The sequence below is a fragment of the Patagioenas fasciata genome, chromosome 2 (assembly GCF_037038585.1).
Source record: "Patagioenas fasciata isolate bPatFas1 chromosome 2, bPatFas1.hap1, whole genome shotgun sequence".
Classification (NCBI taxonomy): Eukaryota; Metazoa; Chordata; class Aves; order Columbiformes; family Columbidae; genus Patagioenas; species Patagioenas fasciata.
The window spans coordinates 9,570,220-9,590,650 of NC_092521.1; the positions used below are offsets into that span (position 1 = coordinate 9,570,220).

At 40.0% G+C, this 20,431-nt stretch overlaps 1 protein-coding gene across 1 annotated transcript in view; it reads right to left on the reverse strand.

The window, feature by feature from the left end:
• The window catches only part of TG (thyroglobulin), a 159,689-nt gene that overhangs the window by 15,126 nt on the left and 124,132 nt on the right, over nucleotides 1-20,431 (reverse strand). The window contains exons 42-45 of the mRNA XM_065831913.2: nucleotides 17,986-18,150; nucleotides 17,081-17,248; nucleotides 9,604-9,785; nucleotides 4,485-4,592 (exon numbers count right to left, since the gene is read on the reverse strand). Of these exons, the coding sequence (XP_065687985.1) occupies nucleotides 4,485-4,592; nucleotides 9,604-9,785; nucleotides 17,081-17,248; nucleotides 17,986-18,150 (623 nt within the window). The remainder of the gene's footprint in view (nucleotides 1-4,484; nucleotides 4,593-9,603; nucleotides 9,786-17,080; nucleotides 17,249-17,985; nucleotides 18,151-20,431) is intronic.

Sequence of the window (20,431 nt, forward strand, 5' to 3'; positions counted from 1 at the left end):
AAGCAGCCTTTTAACAACTCACCCCAACGTGCACAAGCATGTGTAGTCAGGAGGTAAAGACAGCTCCAACTAAAATGACTCAAAACAGACAGCAGCTCATTAATCTTGGATGAACTTGTCCAGTGCACAACAGTTAACAAAAGCTTTTGTGGCAATTATTATGTCAATGACTATAAGACAGACCCTCATTAAGTCTCAGTTTAGAGCCCTTCAATGACAATAATGACACTTTGCCATCCTGCTACAGCTGATATCTGTCCTCCTCGGTGAGCAGAGCACTGATTCTTATCCACCGTCTTTAAGACAGCACATTTGGCACCACAGTGTGACTTGGAAACTGCTGGTGTGGCAAGCTGTGTATAATACTCTATGACATTCTATATGCAAAAATCACCCAGAAACCTCTTGAAGGGTTAATGAGGCAAATCTTCGTATAGTTAATAACATTATCCTTGTCAAAACATAACTTCTATCACATATTTCTTTACTGTAACTAAAGCTATACTCCAGCCCTCCCCCCTAATCCTAAGCAATGCTGAGCAGTCACATTCCTTCTGCATTGTTTAGAATAAATGTTTACTCCAAGGCCTGAGTGTTCTCAGAAAGAGAGTGAGAAAATGGCATCTAGGTTATGTACATATTTTTACCACAGATCATTAAGCAGGAGTTGGCTATGCATCCCACTCCTTATTCAAATAGGGACTAAAGACTAAAGCAGACACGATGTTACGCCAAGCTGGGGAGAATACTACCACGTGGAAAGAGATATTAGTTTGCTCTCTGCAACATCCATTCATCTATATGAAAATCGTCAGTTCAGGGTTTTATGTGATTTTCCACATATGTCATAGACATCAGTTTAGCGTGGCCTTTTTAATCCTACCTCTGTATCTATCCATGCTTGAATGCATGTGTACATTTTAGAAGCATCCAGTTGCAAGAGAAACTTTTGCTAATTGACTTCTACTGGTAAAAATTCCTTCCTGTTTAATGACTTTAATTGACTACTTTGCATCATTGCAGTTGGGTCTGTCTTTACTGGCTGACATCTCCACTCTTGTTTATCTTGCTGTGAGTCATTAAGGGACTGCTCCATGGGAAACAAGAGCAAATATCAGTACTTTTTGATCTCTGCATTTTAACTCTCTGTTCTGTTACATGTTTTGGGAGACACACATAAACTAGGACAGAGGTGACAGAGTAGAAATAGGTGAATGTGCTGCTATACTGTGCCTTATCTTAATCAGTGAAAGGCCATTTCTCCAGCCAGAATGTTTTATCTAAGAGCAAATTGTCTTCCATTGTTGTTGTTATCTGAACACAATATTATTTTAACGTGCTCTTTCCAAGACCCCTCTGAGGTAGCTATTCGTAGTTATTATTAGATAGTATATAATTATATTATTATCACCACCATCATCTTTATGCTATAGATAACAAACACAAAGATGTAAAGGTCCAAATTCTGTGTAAACTGAGATCTTAGAAAGAATTTAGACACCAAAGAACAAAACAATCATTTTATCTCTTATGTTACCCTACAGACATAACACTATAGAAGTTCTCATTTTTACAAGCAAAGGTCTGTATCTCAGCAAACATAGATGTGATTCAATATGAAAAGGGCTGAGAAATCATTTTTTTCTGACAAATGTCTATGAGGGATGGGGAATATCTAATGAGGTGTTCTGCCAGCTACAATGCACTGAGGGTATCTGATCCAGTATGGGTATTCACGGAATATCCTGTATATGCCTACTGTGTGCAAAACATACTGCTGTATATTACATTCATTAACAGAGAGAAATGGCTGTAACAGGGTTCTTCTATTTGGGATTTCAACAGCTAGAGCATTTGCAGGGTCTCAGATTCAATTCTGAGCAAGTTCAGACCCACACATTCTATCTTTCAGCCTAAGCTGTAGGTTACGTGGCAGAGTATCTGCCTCTGCTCCTCTTCCTAAGAAGAGTCACAGTTTTCAAAGAAGATCTGGAGAACCTGAGGACTCATTACTTCAGTGGTTAGGGAAGTCCCTTGGGAGTTGGTGACATGGTTGCCAGATCTTTCCCAACATTAGTTTATATATTCTACTGGAAGGATGTTTCATGTACTTAATTGGTTTTAATCTCATAGGGCAAATCGCCAATAATATTCCCAAACACCGTGTTTTGTTGGTTTCAGATTACTGAAGGTTTGTCATAGTTTTTAGCAGTTAAGGTCACTCTCCCATGTGAAGCTCTTACCCTCCACTACATCACTTCATTGTATGCACCGAGGCTGCCAGACAGCCTGCAATGCATGTATAGTATATGGAAAGGGAAATGCTGTAGGATGGGGAGGGAGAGAGGTCACACAGCAAAACTGGGGTGAAGAAAAAGGAAGGATTCATTCAAGAATGAATGACAACAATGTTTAAACAAAAAACAGTATATTCAGCAAAGGACCTAGTGTGAGGTCCCTGGGGAAAATGAGGGCATCACTTCATGAATAGTCACGTCACAGTGTCAAATGAGAACCTTTGGTACACAGACAAGCTGAATTCTGTGTTTTCTGTTTAAGTGCTTGCCTTTGCAACCTAAACAACTTTTATTTTAATGGTACTTAAGCACAAATAAAGTCAAAAGGAGTAAGAATGTAAACACAGTATACCAATTTGGGACCGTTTTTTTCTTGCAAGTGGCTTAGACTAAAGTATTTGAGCCTCTGCTTCACATTCGTACAAGTTTCAGACAGCATACTGGCTCTGTTCTTTTAAAGAGGGTTACGAAAAAGTGAAATAATATTTTTTGTATTAAAATGTAAACTAATTGGCTTAGAAGACCACTGACAACTTATTATTAGAATGTATAGCTAAGTGCTATGTAAACTGCTACTGCACTGAAGAGTTTGAAGAGATTTAAACATGAGCATAAGAAAAACCTTAAATGAGACCAGACAGAAGACAAAATTCTCATCAATTCAAAATCACTGCCTCAAAGTTAGTTGCATAAGTTGTATAAGCACCAGTTCATCTACTTTCAAACAAGATGTTATCGTAGATGAGCGGGTCACTATCATTCTCCGAAGCAAGAGAAAACTTGCTAGCTAATTTGAGAACACATCTTTTCTTTCTGAATGGCTAGATTTTTGGCATACTGGAGGCTTGGCCCTATTTGGACACTTGTAAAAGTCACTTATCTGAGGCTATCGGTAGCCAAACAGAGCCCAGTGAACATGCCAGCAAAATAACAGCTCCGCGAGGATTAACTTCTTCTCAATTGAAAATAAAGCGATCCTCTGTTACCGCAGCATAATGGTCTCCATCGGTAACCTAGATCTTGGCTGGTTTCTTTCAAATTCTTTTTCACTACACTATCAGGAAAAAAAAAGTGTAGTTTGCAGGGAACTTCAGAGTATCAAATGGTGCCAGTAGGAACCTGCTGTCCCTCCCCTGAGCCCTTTCAGACAAAGCCTGAGAAAAACAAAAGGGTCTCAAAAATCTTTCTTGGAGGGAAGTATGGGGCAGTAGAGGGAGCAGGGGACAACCACTGCTCATGTATAGAAAACAGTTATTCATAGAAGAGAAGCATTCCTGTGTGCTTTGCTGACATGCTATGTGTATCTAGGGGACAGGAGGGGCTACTGTCCCTGCAGTTTCTGATCATTCAGCTTTTGGGAGCAAGGGGCCAGGAGCTACCATAGTATGTCACACAGCCACCCCAAGTGCTGACCACTGACTGCAAACCTCTGTCTCTCATCCTCACTTCTGGAAGGGGCTGGCTCAAAAACAAAAGCAGGGCAGGTCACCTTAACAGCCTCTGACTACCAGCTTGTTCTGTGCCCAAGGGAACAAGGCATTTGCATCTCACACAGGCACCTAGACCTTCCTGTCAAAAATATGATACAGCTTCTCCTGCTGAAAACTTGTCAAGCAAGCTTCTAGCATGAAGGATGGCATAGAGCCTGAGTCTGCAAAGGCTCGTGTTCAAAAATATATTTCCTCCAATGAGACAGTCTGCTGTCTGACCATAAGTCACGGTGCTGGGGCTGAAAGGAGTAAATCCCAGATCTGGTCCATGCCAATGTCCAGTCAGTGTAACTGCATTGACTTCAAAAGGAGGCAGTCTTATGCTGATACTGAGTCCTTAGAAAATGTTACCCCGTCTACCTTGAGAGCTGTGGGCTCCTGATGACTTAGACCGCATTCTGGTTCTTCCTGCGAGGTTTATCAGATATACAGTAGAAATCTAAAAGGCTATCTGGAACTGTCAAAGACAGGTAACATAGAATAACTTAATTTAGACATCTTACTTGAAGTGCCTCAGTTCAGAAACAACATTCCAATTTAGCCAACAGATAGAAATCATCTATTAGAGCCCAATCCCTCTATTGCTAATCCGAACTGTTCATACTTACATTTCTCCATTTACTCCACAGGGTACCCAGACAGCATTTTTTTTTTCAAACTCTAAATTCAAGAAACATAATAAAATACATCTCCTTACCTGCTCTGTGAGTAGCTCTCAGGTACGTGGTACATGAAGACATTTCCTCTGGAGGCAGCAGCCCAGTAACTGGCCATGTTTATGATGGGACATGTGATAAACTGATCACTGATAAAAACAGAGAAGCAGGGAACAGACACAGTCACATAGTAGAAAAAATGAAAGAAAAACCCCCACAGCCAACAGACCTGTCTCTATATTGACAGCCTTCTTTAAATCTTCCAAAACAGCTCATATCTCTGGCTTCAAGTGCACTGAGGGAAACCACATTCACCCTCTGTGAGCCCAATACAGCTTAGAATTCACTAAAGTAGCTGTATTATGGAGTGTTGAACAAGGATAATGATACTAAAAAAACAAGATCTGACAAATAAGGAGTATTCTGGCCAAAAAAACAGTCGCATTTTAGTCTAGTTTAGGGCGGCCCATGCTTGTAATAGTCTAAAGCTCCTTATTTTAACACCACTAGGTTGCGATGGCATCTAGCTTATATATTTCCAGGGTTAAGGATCAGTAATATCATTATTATTTGGATCTGTGTGATTTTTTTGGATAGAGTTTTCAGAGCTGGATGAGGTAAGAAATTAGTTTTGGAGAGATCATGCAAGGCTTCTGATACGGCTCATCAATATGGAACAGCTAATGTAGCTGCATGTGTGTGAGAGAAAGGTTAAACAAGAACAGTGCAATGAGAGAGTTAAAAGATTAAATGATTAAATTTATCACCAGGTATGTCGTGGTTGAGATGGACAAACGACATAGACCAAGTTCTTCCAGGATGAAAGTAGTAGATGCCATTTATTGCCACAACTGCATTTTTATACAGTTTTACCAATTCATGTGTCTCTTCACTATTGGTTACAAGTTACAGCAGTAACATCTCATTGGCTAATTTTGCTATCATCAGTGTTACTCTTCTACTCCCTTCTCTCTCATGGGTACATCCTTAATATCTCCAGATACTCCTTTACTCCCATCTTTCTCACGGGTAGGCCTTCATATCTTCAAGGCTAATTTCTGTTCCCATGCCCTCCGTCAGGGAGTCCACGGACCCCCCGTAGTCCCCCACACAGGTATCGCAATACCTGGGTACAAGTGAAGCAAATACATCTGAACTTTGCTAGCTTCCATTGCCCCAAGAAGTAGGGCTGGAAGGTGAGGTAACGAGTAGCTGAAGGAACATAAGCAGTTCAAGAGGGGCAGGCAGAAAACAGGACACCTTATGGCAAGCTACCTCATTATGATTCCTCAAGGCGAATAATATACATAGATATACCACCATTTCTCATTCTACATGTGCCCGAAGACTCAGCACACTCTTTGGATGTTTTTGTATCCATAACTACATGAGCACACACAAATATATCTTGCTGTAGAAGTGGGAGGTTTCAATTCTCAGTCTAGTGAATCCGAAACAGTAGTTGCTCCTTCAGAATTGGTAGGTAAAAAAAGAATGACTGGTGGCAAGAAAGAACAGTGTCAGAGAAGCATAAAAACATGTTGCTATATTTAACTGGTATGATTATGAACAGCACTGTTTGGGTAGCTATCTTGGTTCAGCTGAGTTTATTTTAAGCCCATCTGTGAGACCACAAGCTATGGGCTGACTGACCACAATGCTCTTTGACAGTTATGGTTGACAACACCCATATGAAACGAAAATTGCTGTTATTCACATGCCTACCAGCATGGCGTTTTACAGGAGGAGAGGACCTTTGAAAACTAGGGAGTCTGTGGAGAGAAATGCTCTCGAAAAGTGCTTCATGATACATTTCCCCACTTACAACTGATTTGCAGATGGTGCTATTGGGGGAAAAAAAAAATCAGCTATTCTGGGGAAGTAAAAAAAAGTTAAAATTAGTAACCACAAAAATGAAATTGCTGGTTTATACAGGTATGGAATACCAGAGTTTTTCTTTTTAATATATATATATTTTATAACTGGGAAAAATATCAGAGAATTTTAGCAAAAATATTTTAAACATGGAAATATTATAAAACCACAAAGCGCGCACAATATATGCAGCTTTTAACAGCCACTTAGGTTGCTTTCTCACACTTCATAACGTGTTCAAGCTTTAGCAATTATTTACAACTTCCTGACATAGAACCTTTCTTGGACTGCACATTTATGCCGGTAGTAAGGTTTTTGTAAAAAAAAAAAATATTTAAAAAAAAAAAAATCAACAAGCAAAGAAAAAAAAAATAGAACTGAAACCCTCTTTTCTCCATCACGTATGTGATACTGATGTATCTGTAATTCTGTCACCACTGTCTCCCTTCCCTTTCTGCTGTAACTGGTACAATTTCCAAACTGTTTAGAGAAGGGATTGTCATCAGACATCCTGGTTTCACTACCCATCCTTCTGCTTACTCATGGTGACTATTTAAGCCATTCACTTTGTTCCTTCGTCATGTCGTTTGCTCTGTATCATAAATAAGCCAGTAATCCCCGTGCCCAGGAGGCTGCTGTGGGGCACCCTCAGGCTGAGAGCCAGAGGGGATCTTTGTGCATCACATTCCTGCTGCAAGCAAGCACCGTGTGAGCTGTCGTAGCTTTGCAAAATCAGAGTCTGCACCATGCTGAGCCCTGGGCTGAACGTGGATGATCAAATCATAGAATCACAGAACTGTAGAATAGTTTGGGTTGGAAGGGACCTTCAAAGCTCATCCAGCCCAGCTCCTGCAATGAGCAGGGACATCTTCACCCAGATCAGGTTGCTCAGGGCCCCATCCAGCTTGGCCTGGGATGTCTCCAGGGATGGGGCATCTACCACCTCTCTGGGCAACCTGGGCCAGTGTTCACCAGCTTCATTGTAAAAAATTTCTTCCTCATGTCCAACCTGAATCTCCCCTCTTTTAGCTTAAAACCATCACCCCTTGTCCTATTGCAACAGGCCCTGCTAAAAAGTCCATCCTTATCTATCTTATAGGCCACTTTTAAGTACTGGAAGGCTGAAATGTGACAGCCCTGTGTTATAACAGCTACTTATGGAGGTATCTCTGGATGGGAAGAAGAGTTAAAATTTAAGTTCTTCAGTATTTTGTTACAGCTTAACACCTTACTGATGTGAGTAATGAATTATAGTCCCATGTGTAATGGCAGAGATAGAAAGAGATTGAAGACAAGTTCTAGTTTTAACGTCCATGAACCACAGCACTTCCACCTGTGCTGCATGCAGTGGCCCCAGATGCCACACTGATGGGTGGCCTGTCCCTGGGACATACTATGAGGGAAAGCAAATACAGCACAGTGTGAGACTTGAAAAATGGCACAAAGCTCAACCCACAGCATTCTGGCGTGTTTACTCCATGACCTCAATGCACCGGCACACCTGGACCACCCAGAAACCTTCCCCAGACAGATTTGGTCACTGCTGTCTTGAATCAGATGTTTGCAAGTGAATCTTGGCTGCTGCTCATCTCCTGCTTCCTGAGGCTCCCCTGGAGCAACACCCTGCAATTTTGATGGACCTACCAAAAGGAAAATCTTGTCTCTGTGGCCTCATGGAGGGGCTCACGGTGGGACAGAAAGCTGTAACACTGAGAGCACAGATACCAGGAGCTTGTACCTGTGATGTCCCAGTTCAGAACAGAGAAACACTAAGATTCACATTACCAGCTTACAAAACACATCACTTTAGAACTGTAAGGATTTTTTCATAATGAATCTGCTTGTGAAGCAGAGAAAAGAATATGGAAGGAGTTTTTCATTTGTTTTCTGAAAATCTGTTCCACTTAAACATTCAGTCCCTGAGTTTGCAGAGGCAGGGAAAATGAGATAAGGAGATTTCCCCTCCGTTTGCCTCCTTTCAGAAAAATGGGCCTACTCCATCACAGCTCAAGATCTCTAACTGGATAAAGCAAACTGGCTGCCCATGGGGAGAGAGCAAGATCCACAGTCTTCTCTGCAGACCAAACCAGCATGTGACCACAGCTGAAGATACCCATCAGTCTCTATGGCCTACCCTACACACCACGACTGCTGTGGAGTCCTAATTGACAATTAATTCTCCAAACTGACTGTTACCCAGAACTGATGGACCCTGATGCCACATCCATGTAAGGGTCAAAGCTATGCATATGTAGTGGGTGGGTTGAACATGGCCCACTGCTCGCCCTCCACTTCCCAATGGTCCCTCCCCAAAATCTTTCAATGGGAAGTATGGGAGAGTATATACTGGAGTGAAGATGCTCATGCATCTGTAGACATTTCATCACAACCTTTTCTTTCAAAAGAAGCTGGAAGGCACTGTGAGTTTACAGTGTGTCCTGGTAGATCCAACAAAGCAAGTCAGATATCATGTGTTCTCCTTCCACCTCCACAAGAAGGCTTCCTACAGAAGCATCCTACTGCCTGATTCTGCTTTCTCTCACCATAGGAAACCACACATAAAGGGAACAAAATGCGGATTGGTGACATTATACAACCTCTGTACACTGGCATAAATGATTACACGAAGCTCAAGGGAATACACAAATAAGCATAAGAGGATTCTTCTGCTATAGGTAAAATGGAGATTAGCAATGCACTGAATGGAGCTGGGAGCCACTTTTGTGAACAATCATAAATGCTTCACCATTTTACGCAGGATACTCATCTGTGGAAAGCCTGACATTGTGAAGAAATATATTTTGCAGGTTTCATAATATCAAAATTAATATAATTTCTGAAATAAAAGTTTTCAAACTTGACTATTCTCCAAATTTCCAAAAACTAGGAAAAGTATGTAATGGTATAATTAAGTGACTGTGAATGAAAGCCAAGTTCTTCTACTGTCACAGGGATGACAGGACTCAGGGAATATTTGATGCAGGCTGTGCAAACAACCAAGACATCTTTGACATGAAAATTTACACAAAGAAGCATTATTAGTCTGAATCAAATATACAGTTCAGGAAGGATAATTCAAATTTTTCTCAGGGCATAAAAGTCAGACCAGTTTCTGTTTACTAGTGACATTGAAAACCTCATGGAAAGTGAAATAATATTCCCTATTTTCTGTTCATTTTTGCAAGAATTTCTCAAGTTTTTCAGAATATAAATACACACTTGAGATAAGCAAAACAAACCTTGCTCAAGCCCAGTCACACAGTTGTAATAGGATGAGTTTCTTACCGGGTGGCATTTTCCAAAGCCCTGGAAAATGATGAATAATCATCAGTTGAGTGTTCAAGGGAGTAATACCATGTAGCTGCATCTTCAATGAATGAGTTGGAGTCTTCTCCTCCCAAAGAATTTTGAAGAGCCTGATAAAAGGCTGTTTTGCTATTGGATCTTCCTTGACTTTCTTCAAATTTCTGAGAATAAAATCGATAAATGAAATTTACAAACAAAACCAAAAGATACATTTTTTAATGGAGCAAAATAAACTCAGATCTCCCTCTGCTGGAACGAGTCCTTTCTGCTGTAATCTCTAATTCCTAGGGGGAGAAGCAGGCGATGGTCCTACTTTTTCTTTCCCACGACTGTCACCAGCCAGCAGTATTGGCTTCCTCAAAACATGTTATATACCCATTCCATGGCCACATCACTCTGAAGTTTCTGGGAACACCTACAAAGAATAGTGGCTGCTATAAGGCCTCTATTTACATCCCTTCTGGACTAATATCTGCCTCAGCCCTGGAAGAGAAATCCCTTTCATCCAAATCTCAATGATAGTAGCAGCCATGATGTTCAAATTTCATAACTCCCAGGGCCTTTAGGAGAGATCTAACTTGAAATGCCATTTTCCTGAGATCTGTGGTCTGAAACTTCTCCTGACATAAAGGCACTTTCCCCAGAGCAGAGTGCCCATGTCACTGCAGAATTACTGGTAGCACAGGGACCATCTCCTATGTCAAACTGCTTATCCAACTTAATTTTTTAACAAAACTAAAAACTTCTGTAAGTTTTCAACACATCTTTCTTTGCAGAAGTTTTTTAGTTTATCATTTCAGACTATTTTTATTTTAAAGAATCTATTTCAAATTCAGAAACAGAGTAACTTCATTAAAAATAAAAGAAAATAACCTGAAATTTCCTGTGCATCAAATCCTTTCTAAAGAGGGCACCTTGCAGGTGCACGCTGGCTGAAACTTGGTAGAAGAACTCCAGAGAGAAAGATCTAATGAACCACCTATATTATTTTGGGCAGTCAATCTGGTGTAAAATAGACTTGCGTCTGCCCAGTCCAGTTACCATAGATGCCTTAGTGAATTTATTATTTTGATGGCCCGCAGCTGTTTTTCATCATGCTGCGAGGTCTTTCCACAACTCTATACAGCAAGTACGGAGGGAATAATTACTTTTCAACAAATTCACAGAAACCAAAGACGGAAAATAAGTCACCGTCTGCTGAGACGGAGGCCTGTCCTTACTGACATATTCTAGTGCTTTGTGCATTTTGATTAAGTGACTTTACAAGAGATTTCAAACAGCTACCCAATATTGTAAGGTCCAAAAATATCTTGGCAAATTTTCCCTGTATTTGTAATAAATTCTTTTGCTAGATTTTGGCCCATGCCATGTGAAAGCAGTCATGTGGTACCAGTTTTAGTAATACAGCTGTACTTTGAAAAAGATCTACAATGCGTGACACGTCACTTCATGTGCACAAATGCCACATATGAAACTGCATAGTGCATTTGCCTGCAAAATCATTCAGTTTAAATACAGTGAGGACACGTATATTTTTCTGCAGGAAATAGAAATTATCGCTGAAGACCTGACTGCAAATTCACTGAACGCAAAAGCAATCCTCCCATTGCCTTCGACACACATCAATACACGTCACTATTAACCAGCAGACACATTGCTGCTGTCTAATTAGGAATCTCTCATTTGGCAACCAGAGTTGGTGGATTTAAATAGCAGATATGGATAAGAAGAGATGCTTTTCTGTGTCAATGCAGAGGCCAAGCGCCTGCACAAAGCAACTTTCATGCAGTACTTTCATGTTGGTTTTTTGTTGTTTGTTGTTCATTTGTTGTAACACATTTGTTACCTTATTCTACACCTGTCATGGATAACTTAAAACAGAGAGAAAAAGAAAGAAAAAAACCTTAGAGTATTGATTATGTACCCTAGGAACTGATCCTTCGCTGCCTTATCTACTTTCAACCACCAAATAAACATTACAGTTGAAAACCAGAGAAGGAAATAGATCATACAACACGTGGTTAAGCTGCGCAATTCCTTGCCACATGTTTTTGCCAATGCCAAAATCGGTGAAGATGAAGTTTCACTAACAATTTTTTTAATTAAAAAAAAAAAAAGTGGATGTCTTTTAATTACACAAAGACCAATTCAGGCTAGGAATTCCCTGAGCTGCAAAGTGCTAGAGTTTTGAAGAGCATTCAGCAGAAGTATCAGGTTTGCTTACCCTATTATCACGAACATGCACTCTTAGCCACTGCTGAAAACAGCATTCTGTGCTCAGTGGGCCTTTGATCTGACTCAGCACGGTCGCCCTGAGGTTTTTACTGCGCCCATGTACTAGTTTCTGTGATCTTCAAAACGCCCCTGAAATTCTGGTGACCTTTCTCAGCAATCATTGATAAGAGTGGGGTCCCTAAGATGTGCTGAGTCAGACGAAAGAGGACTCAACAGGCAGAGATGGATGAGAAACAGAATTGACATATGTAGGACATCATTGTAAGATTTTTCATCCCAACCAGCTCTAAAACAGAACAATCTGAAACATGATGCCTCAAGTGTCACTTTGGCTACAATGAAATAGAACTTAAACATCTGACTTCAACATGATAGCACAAAACAAAGCAATGCATTCAAAATAAAACTCATGAAACAGTAAAAATACAAGGCATTTTAACTTCTCAGAAATTGATTAAATATGATTAATTTTCTATGTCCAACAAATGCTTCTCATTAGAAAATATCTGACCAAGGAACAATTTTCAAATAGCAGTAGATACAACAGCTGCTACCAAATTAACAGAAACAGTTGCACATTATGCAAAATAATTTACATTCTGCTAACCTTTACAGAGGTGTTAGCAACTGGCCTCACAGTTATAGTGGGGTTTTCAACTTTTTTTTAGAAAGTAAGTAAGAAAATAAATAAAAACAGCAGGTGCACCACTTTCTACTGTCCTGGTGGTGCAAAGTGTTCATAAACAGTGTCTAAATAATGAGTTATATGATGCTTAATGTTCTTGCTCCTGCAGCATAGCTTCTGGAGCATTTGACTGAACCTGGTCCAGTGTTTTATTTAAAAAGAAATTGTAGCAGTTGGTAGACCAAAGATTTCCATCTTCAAAGGAGCAAAATGTGCGTTTCTGAGAAAATAGAAAAGGGATAACACTAACAGAGTATGTGCAGAGCTCAGGTCTTAAATGGCTTTTGATAAACATTGTCGCAAAAGACAGTGAAAGACCTGCCAGCCATTCAGCAGAGTATTTCAAGGATCCCAGCCAGTTATAAGATAAAGAGACAACATCAGCCCGTTCTCCTCACTGATTGCATTTATCAGGACACCGCTCCCCTTGTCATTACAATTAATACACACATATCTGCCATTTGTTGCATGTTGATGAATATCTTTATCCATAAAGAAATTCACTGACTGTAACATAGTGCAGTATGGAAGATCTGGTCTGCATAGATCCAGTTGCTTACATGGGGTACACAAACTGTATTTCTGTCTATCCACTCCCCTGTGTCCTGGTTCTAGGTTTTACAGCCAACTAGATTTATACTAAGAAGGGAAAGAAAAAGAAAGAAAATACTAAGTGCAGCCTTAGTCTTCCATCTAAAAAGAAAGCTATTAATTCTTGCAATGTGGAGATTACACAGTAGACACAGAACATATGGAGGATATAAACAAGGCCGTACTGACTTACATGCATATACAAACACATATAGATCAGCACGAGTGACTCTGTATACTTAATGCCAGCAGGAACCATTAGATCTTCCACCTGAGCTTCACATATAGCACAGGGATAAAATTTTGCCCCGTTGGGAATTGAAATCAGCAATTTTAGAGGTTTCTGCTCGGCTGCCCTAACCTATGACTGTTCAAAGCAGACCCTAAGGGTCTGCCATGGGAATTGAAATTAACAGGTTCAGGCTTAACCGCTCCATATGTCACATAATGGTGCATTATGGCACCACTTGTCATTCCCTTAACAAACTCTGCTCCGATTCTCACTTATTTTCTACCATCTGATGGCTGCACTGGGGATGAGTATGAGGTGATCCAGGAAGTGGTAAATCTGTCTCAGTTCACATGAATAAGCATTCAAGTGAATGCCACAAAACGGTCATTTCCACAGGCAAGACTGAGCACGAGTATTCAGTGTACTCTCTGCTGCAAGCATCACTGAGAGACATCAGCCTTTAATTGTAAACAAATCAAACATAAATGTTTTGCTAGTGCATAAGTGATGCCTTCTGTCTCTTCATTTCGTTTATAATAGTTAAGGTCTTAACAGGCACAAACACAGTGTTGCAGTGAGAATATAGACTCCCAAAATGACCAACTGCCCGTCCCAAAATGACAAGCTGCCAGTAAGCCCCCACAGAACAACATGGTGACAATTGGATTTACCACCTTCAGGTCTGGTTGCAATCCAGAGGTTTTACTCTCGCTCCTAAGACTCAACTGCTAAGACTTTATAAAACTTACATGCAACTCCAGTCTAAGGTGATAAGATTTGCATCACATCTCAAGCTTACTTGCATCCAAAGGGCTAGAAGTGTCTCCTCACTGTTTACAGGGCCAGTATTAATACAGCAAGACCAGGATTAATAGACCAAGCCCTTGGCTGAATTTGCCAACACAACTATTCCAAGGAACTGCTGAAACAGATCAGCAGGGGTTATATTTTTCTATCCCCACACTTTTTGCACCTGACTACACTGAAATCAGTCATCTTAAAGGAGATGGAAACTAAGGACTTTGACAACTCCATTCGCTTGCCACAGGATCTTTTAGTTGTGCCATTTATCTATGCAAATACATGCATGGTTCTCTCCACAGTGTTGGAACATATCCACAGATGGATTTTCACCCCAGGGAGGTTTGGTCCCCTCTTTGTAGAACAGGTTAAATAGCTTGGCCAGAGTCAGAAGCAGAATGGGAACTATGTCTTGGTTTCCAGACTTCAGCTCAGTGCTCTGTCCACCAACTGAGCCCTTCCACCTTCCTTAGCATATCAGCAAAATCAGCTGTGAGTTTTCCCAGAGAGATGCAAGCCACATCTACCCCAAGGGAACCCTTAAATGAATAAAATAGAAGAGTGGGACACAGCATGGGTTGTCTCAAATACTTCTTCCAGGCATATGTGGTGAGGAAAGGACAATTAGCACAGATCGAAGATCCTTTATAACATTATGACAGAGGAAATGGGGCACGTACTTCTCTGTAACGGCCACCACCCACACCAGTTTCTGACACTTCACCTAAATATATCTGTGGCCTATTCAGGAATTTATCATCTGACTTTGGCTGCAACCACACATGCTAATGGCTATGATGTAGAAATATTCTTGTTCTTAAATAGCTCACTGATGGAGGAAAGATTATGGTTTTACAGTAATTAACAATTTAACAAGGAAGAAATCAGGAAATTTTAACCTTGTAGTAAGGTCTTAAGAAAACAATCCAAAGACAGAAATACAGACTGGTCAAAACAGTCATATTCCCTCAAGCCCTAAAATCCTGAAGACGTGAGAAAACAGAAACAGAGGAAAATGTGCAGAAAAAAAGTCATCGGTTCTTACTGAGAACAAGAAAATAGCTTAAAGAAGTCAAAAGGAAAACAAAACTAAACAAAACAAAACAAAATATAACCAGCTAACACGAACATTAGGAATTCTCTGGAGCAGAGATAGAATCTGACTGACAGCAGCAGCACCAACGTATGTACTATTATAATAGCTAGTAAAGAAGTCAACTATGCCAAAGGAAACCAGAAGATCTCCAACAGTAGGACATTTTAAAACAAATCTCTCAGGTTGAGGTAGTTATGACCATCTCTTAGGGTTGAGTTGCACCAACATTTTTAGTTCATTTCTGATCTTATTTTCTGCAAGCTTTTAAACAAAGAAGGTATTCCAGATTTTCTTTTTGGAAAGGCAACACTTCACTACTGATCTCTCGGTTATGAGTGTTTTTTCCTTTTCATTTCAACCTTACAATGGTGCTTTTAGCACTTTTTGTTGGCTTTTAGCGCTTGTGGCATTCGTTAACACCATGATTTCTTGCATAATTTCGAATACATAATGGAATTTAATTTTGGTTTTGCAGGCAACTGTCACATGTGGGAATAGTGACAAAGGAAAGAATTTCACTTCCTAGTCTTCATCACACAACTTGTAATGAGGTTACTGAAGTTTATTCCCCTCTCACAAGGCTGGATCGTTATCTGCAGACCTCCAGCATCACAGTCTGTTGCCTGCCTAATTTCCTCTTTTCATTGATTCCACTAGAGAAAGGTACATGAAATAAGAGCAGGAAACTTCTGATGGATACTAAACAAGCACTATGAACTTTATTCGGGTGGGTGAAAACCTCTTATTTTAAAGGAGTAATTTTGTCATTAATTCTAAAGTAAATTGGCCTATGTATTATTGGTCAGCCACAAAAAAGAAGGTGGATTAACCTTTCACTGCCTCCTAAGAGATGAAATCCACACAGTTACAGAAATACAGCAACACACCTGCAGTTCACTTAGACAACCCTCAAAATAATCCCTGCTGTGTTACCTTCTCTTGTTGATTTCTTAACATATATCTGAGCACACTGGAACATCTAAATTAATTTACCAGTGTTAAACAGGGAAGGGCATTTGTTCCTATCACGGAGAAGGACAAATGAACTAGAAGAGGTTCATATGGTCTCTCAAGAACAGACAGTGCCAGAGAGTTTACAAGAAGACACAAAATCCCGCTGGGTAGACCTTCATGTTTTTGAAGACTTTTAGGTCTAAAGTACAGTATGGACACAATGCTTTTCATTGTTTTAATTTCAGCTTATGCCCTAAAACCTTAGCCCACACATCAGGCCAGTGTTATTCTTAGTCATAGCTAGTCCATATTCAGAAACATCTTTACAAGAAAACTTACTTTTTAAAGGCGACAGAGAAAAAAGGTTGCTGGAAAAAACAAAAAGCACAAAACAAAACAAAACACAAAACCAAAAACAAACAAACAAACAAAACCAAACACACAAACAAAAAGAACCAAACACATTGGCATGGGAAAGTCTAACTTAGGCCTGCTGCACAGGAAGAACTTCATAACCAAGTTATGAGCTTACCTTATTCTTTGTAATGTTCAACTGAGATTGCAATAAAAATAGAATGTTAGAGATAGTAAAACATACTGCTGCATATTAATACATGGTTAATCTCTGCTGATCTCTTACCTTTTCAAATCCTGCCCCCTAGCATTAATCAACAAATCTAATAATTCTATTAATCAGCCTAACTAGGACTGGGTGGAGATGGACAATGCCTTTGCATATTTGTTTGGAGTATAATTCACAAGCTGTAGAAATCAAAAAGCATCTCACTGGCTGCATATGATTACTGTCATCACTGTAATAATATTAATGCCATCAGTTCATTAACAGTGAGCCTCTTCCTACCTTAATTGCCTTAGCTCTGCTGATCAACCCATCTTGCTGAGCACTTCCAATGAGCAGATCTACTTTCCGAAGTCGAGGGCGCTGCAGGGCTTTAGCTAAAGGTTCCTGAACATAAACTCCATCCATCACTGGTCCCCAGTACTGGAATGGGCCACTTATAGCTAGGAGCTAGGTTAGAAAAAAAGCAATAACATTGTCATTAAATTAGTTTACCCATGTCATTTCGCCTTTACTCTTGCTTCAGATAACTGAGTGATAGCCTTAAAGTGAACAAGTGATCAGTTAATGTAAGTGCAAACTCATCATTTCCAGGAAGCAAAGCTTTTGCTGACTGTCTCAGTGGGTGAAGCGAGCTGAATAGGCCAAGACAATCGATGGTCTTATAGTCATAAAAATATTGTTTTAAATTAGGGATTGGCTCTACGCTGATCCTGATTGAAAAAATGTATTGCCACTGAGTGTTTTAATTTGTGGGTAAAGGATTTATCTCTAGAATCACTTATATTTCAGTTTTCACAAGTCTCCCACTTAGGAGACAGTGCAGTGATATCCCCCCCCCATTTTCTTTCTGCAAAACTGCAGAGACTGAAGCTACAGACACTTGATTCTCCTCTAGGAAAACACCCAGGGGCAGACAATAGGGCATATAAAGAAGTAAAACCATGAAATTTATTTTAATTTTGGAAGTTGCGATTAAAGTAGTGTAAAAGGATTTTAATCTAGTGAAGAATCAAGCTGTGAATATTCATAGGTCAGAGGTGGATGTTATGGACATCAGCATCACTCCACCAAAGTTAGTCCAGTTCCTTTTTCACAGGGATTCATCCCAATTTATTTTTTAAGCTTCCTCACTTCTTCTTGTCAAAAGAAACCTCGCCAACAACATTCATTTTGCAATGGTGTACCTTAGTCTGTGCATCATTGAGGACACGAGCAGGCAACTGGCGGAGGCAGGCTACAATTTCCTCACTGGTGGATGAAGGGCATCCCACATCTTCAGCCAGGACTGCTGCTTGGGTCTGTGCTCTCCTCTTGCTAATAATGGATGCTGGAGAAAAAGCTGAGCCTCCCTGGAAAAAAACGACAGTATCAGTCAGCACATGCTGTCAAAATACATGGTCCCCTGGTGAAGGTAAAAAAGATAAGAAGCAAAATCTGCTCAGTTGGAGAATGTAAAACACCGGCATTTCAATCATAAGAAGCAAGTTCTAATCAACAAAGCAAAGGGGAGGAAGGAAAAGTTTGGCCTTTCCCAGCTCTGCCATGGTTATTTTGAAAGACCTCTGAAAATTGCCTATGTTCTAACCAAGTCACAAATCTTTCTGAAAACTTTGCTGGAAGGAGACACATTCAGACAGGAGTGAATACAAAAAGAGTGCTGTGAGGCACATCAGGGAATGGAAAGCACATCTTACAAGAGGAGACTAAATAGAGTTTTACTTCCTTAACCGTGGTAAACAAGGATTGAGAGTAGGCATGATCTTTATAAATGAATCCATGAAGAAGATCTATTTATACCTCAGGACAATGCTGGTTCAAGGCCAAGTGGGCACTAACTATTCACAGTGAATGTAAATAAATTTAGGTTAGAAACGCTGGGATAGTTAACCCAAGGAGCACTGAGGGTTTCGAAAAGCTATGAGCAGATGTAGTAGGAACAAAAGTCTAACCCAAGCTTCAGAAGATTTACCAGAGCCAAAGCACATCAAAATCAGTTCCAATCTCTATCCCAGCCTCTTTATTTCTTTCCTACGGCTGTGCCAGCATGGAAAAGGTCCTCACTGAGAAAAGATAGTACTATATCGTTGAGTAATCATAAAAACTACTGATTGAAAATACAGATAAATTAGTATAAATCTGATAAGATCTGACCTAGAACAGAAAGGCTGGAATAGCTCTGACATGGTTCAAATGACTAATTTCCAAACATTCACATAAGTTTACTATAATTGCTTAGCTTTCGTGTTCTAAAAAAAACCCCACACTCTAGATGCATGATATGAAAGACTCCGATCTCTTCAACCGATTAAACTACTTCTTACCGAATTTGCATGAAGCATAACTAGAAGCCTGAAAAAGCATAAAACCAGAAGGAAGTTGAAAATAAACAGAAAACAAACAGCAAATCCTTAATTTGAAATTGCCTCAAACCTTTGAGCCTGAAGAACTCTGCCTTGGCCAGCACCTCGGACTCTTTGTATATTTCAAACAAGCAGATCCATTGATACTAATAGGATAGCATTGCTCACAACTGGAGAAATTGCTTTCCAAAAATAAATAGAAAGAGGCTATTGTTTGGATGTAGAGACAGTCTTTTTAGTTCATTGCATGCAGAATTTCCAGTGCTACTACCTTCCTGAGAGGTTTCTCTTCCTTTTTAGGGGATCTGGAAAACAACCACTGTTATTAGCTTAAAGGCCAAGATGTAGATGGTTGCAGATAAGCAAAGGAAAAAGCCACAATTGCCAATTTTGAGCACTAGAAAAGACATCTCTGGTTTTAAGAGGGCCGAAAGACTAAAGCGGAATCAAAAAACACCACTTGATCTTATTCCTCACTTCCGCCCTCAATTTAGACTAAAACCTGAGTGAGCAATGGCCTTTTTCCTCACGTGGGATTTGTGGTGGCCCGTCTTGTGTTTGTAAGGCACGACATTTACCAGCTGCTGACTAGGGGCACTGACTCAGTTGGTCATGAGAGAGAGAGCAAAATATCTTTTCTGAGAGCATCTCTGTGTGTGGGTGCATCCCCAGGATGAGGAATGAGAACAAACTGAACAGAACTATGACGGGTGAGACTGGAAAAGGGATAACACGGCATGCCAGCTTCCTTCAGAAGAGTTGCTTCCTTGTTTTTCATTTGAAGCAAGGAATTATGTGTCTCCTTGGTATAGCAGAGAAATTAGATCTAGGATTGCACAATATTTATCCGCTAATCTGGCAAACATATTCTTCAACATCAGATCTGAAAGTGCGCAGCATATTTTATCAAGTACCTCTAAATAACATTCACTTCAAATCAAACCAAACCAAACCATAAAAAATTAAAATGCTTCAAGTTTCCCTAAGTCTTGAAGTTTCCCAGATTTTGAAAGTGGCAGTTTCTGTGGAAGTTCTGAATTTGCTTTATTAAAAGGCTAAGTTTGATAGGGAGAGTACTAAGATCAGATGACATACAGAATCCAAAAATGCACTGCGACCAAGAAAAACATCCTAGTACGTGCTTGATTTTGAACACATCTCCTCCCAGGGATTTCAAAAGCTTTGCAAAGTTCCCCTCTCTCTGAGATGCAAAACTCCCTCAGGTCAAGTAGTGGGTCAAACAACTGTGGCAAAAAGTTCTGAACAGACG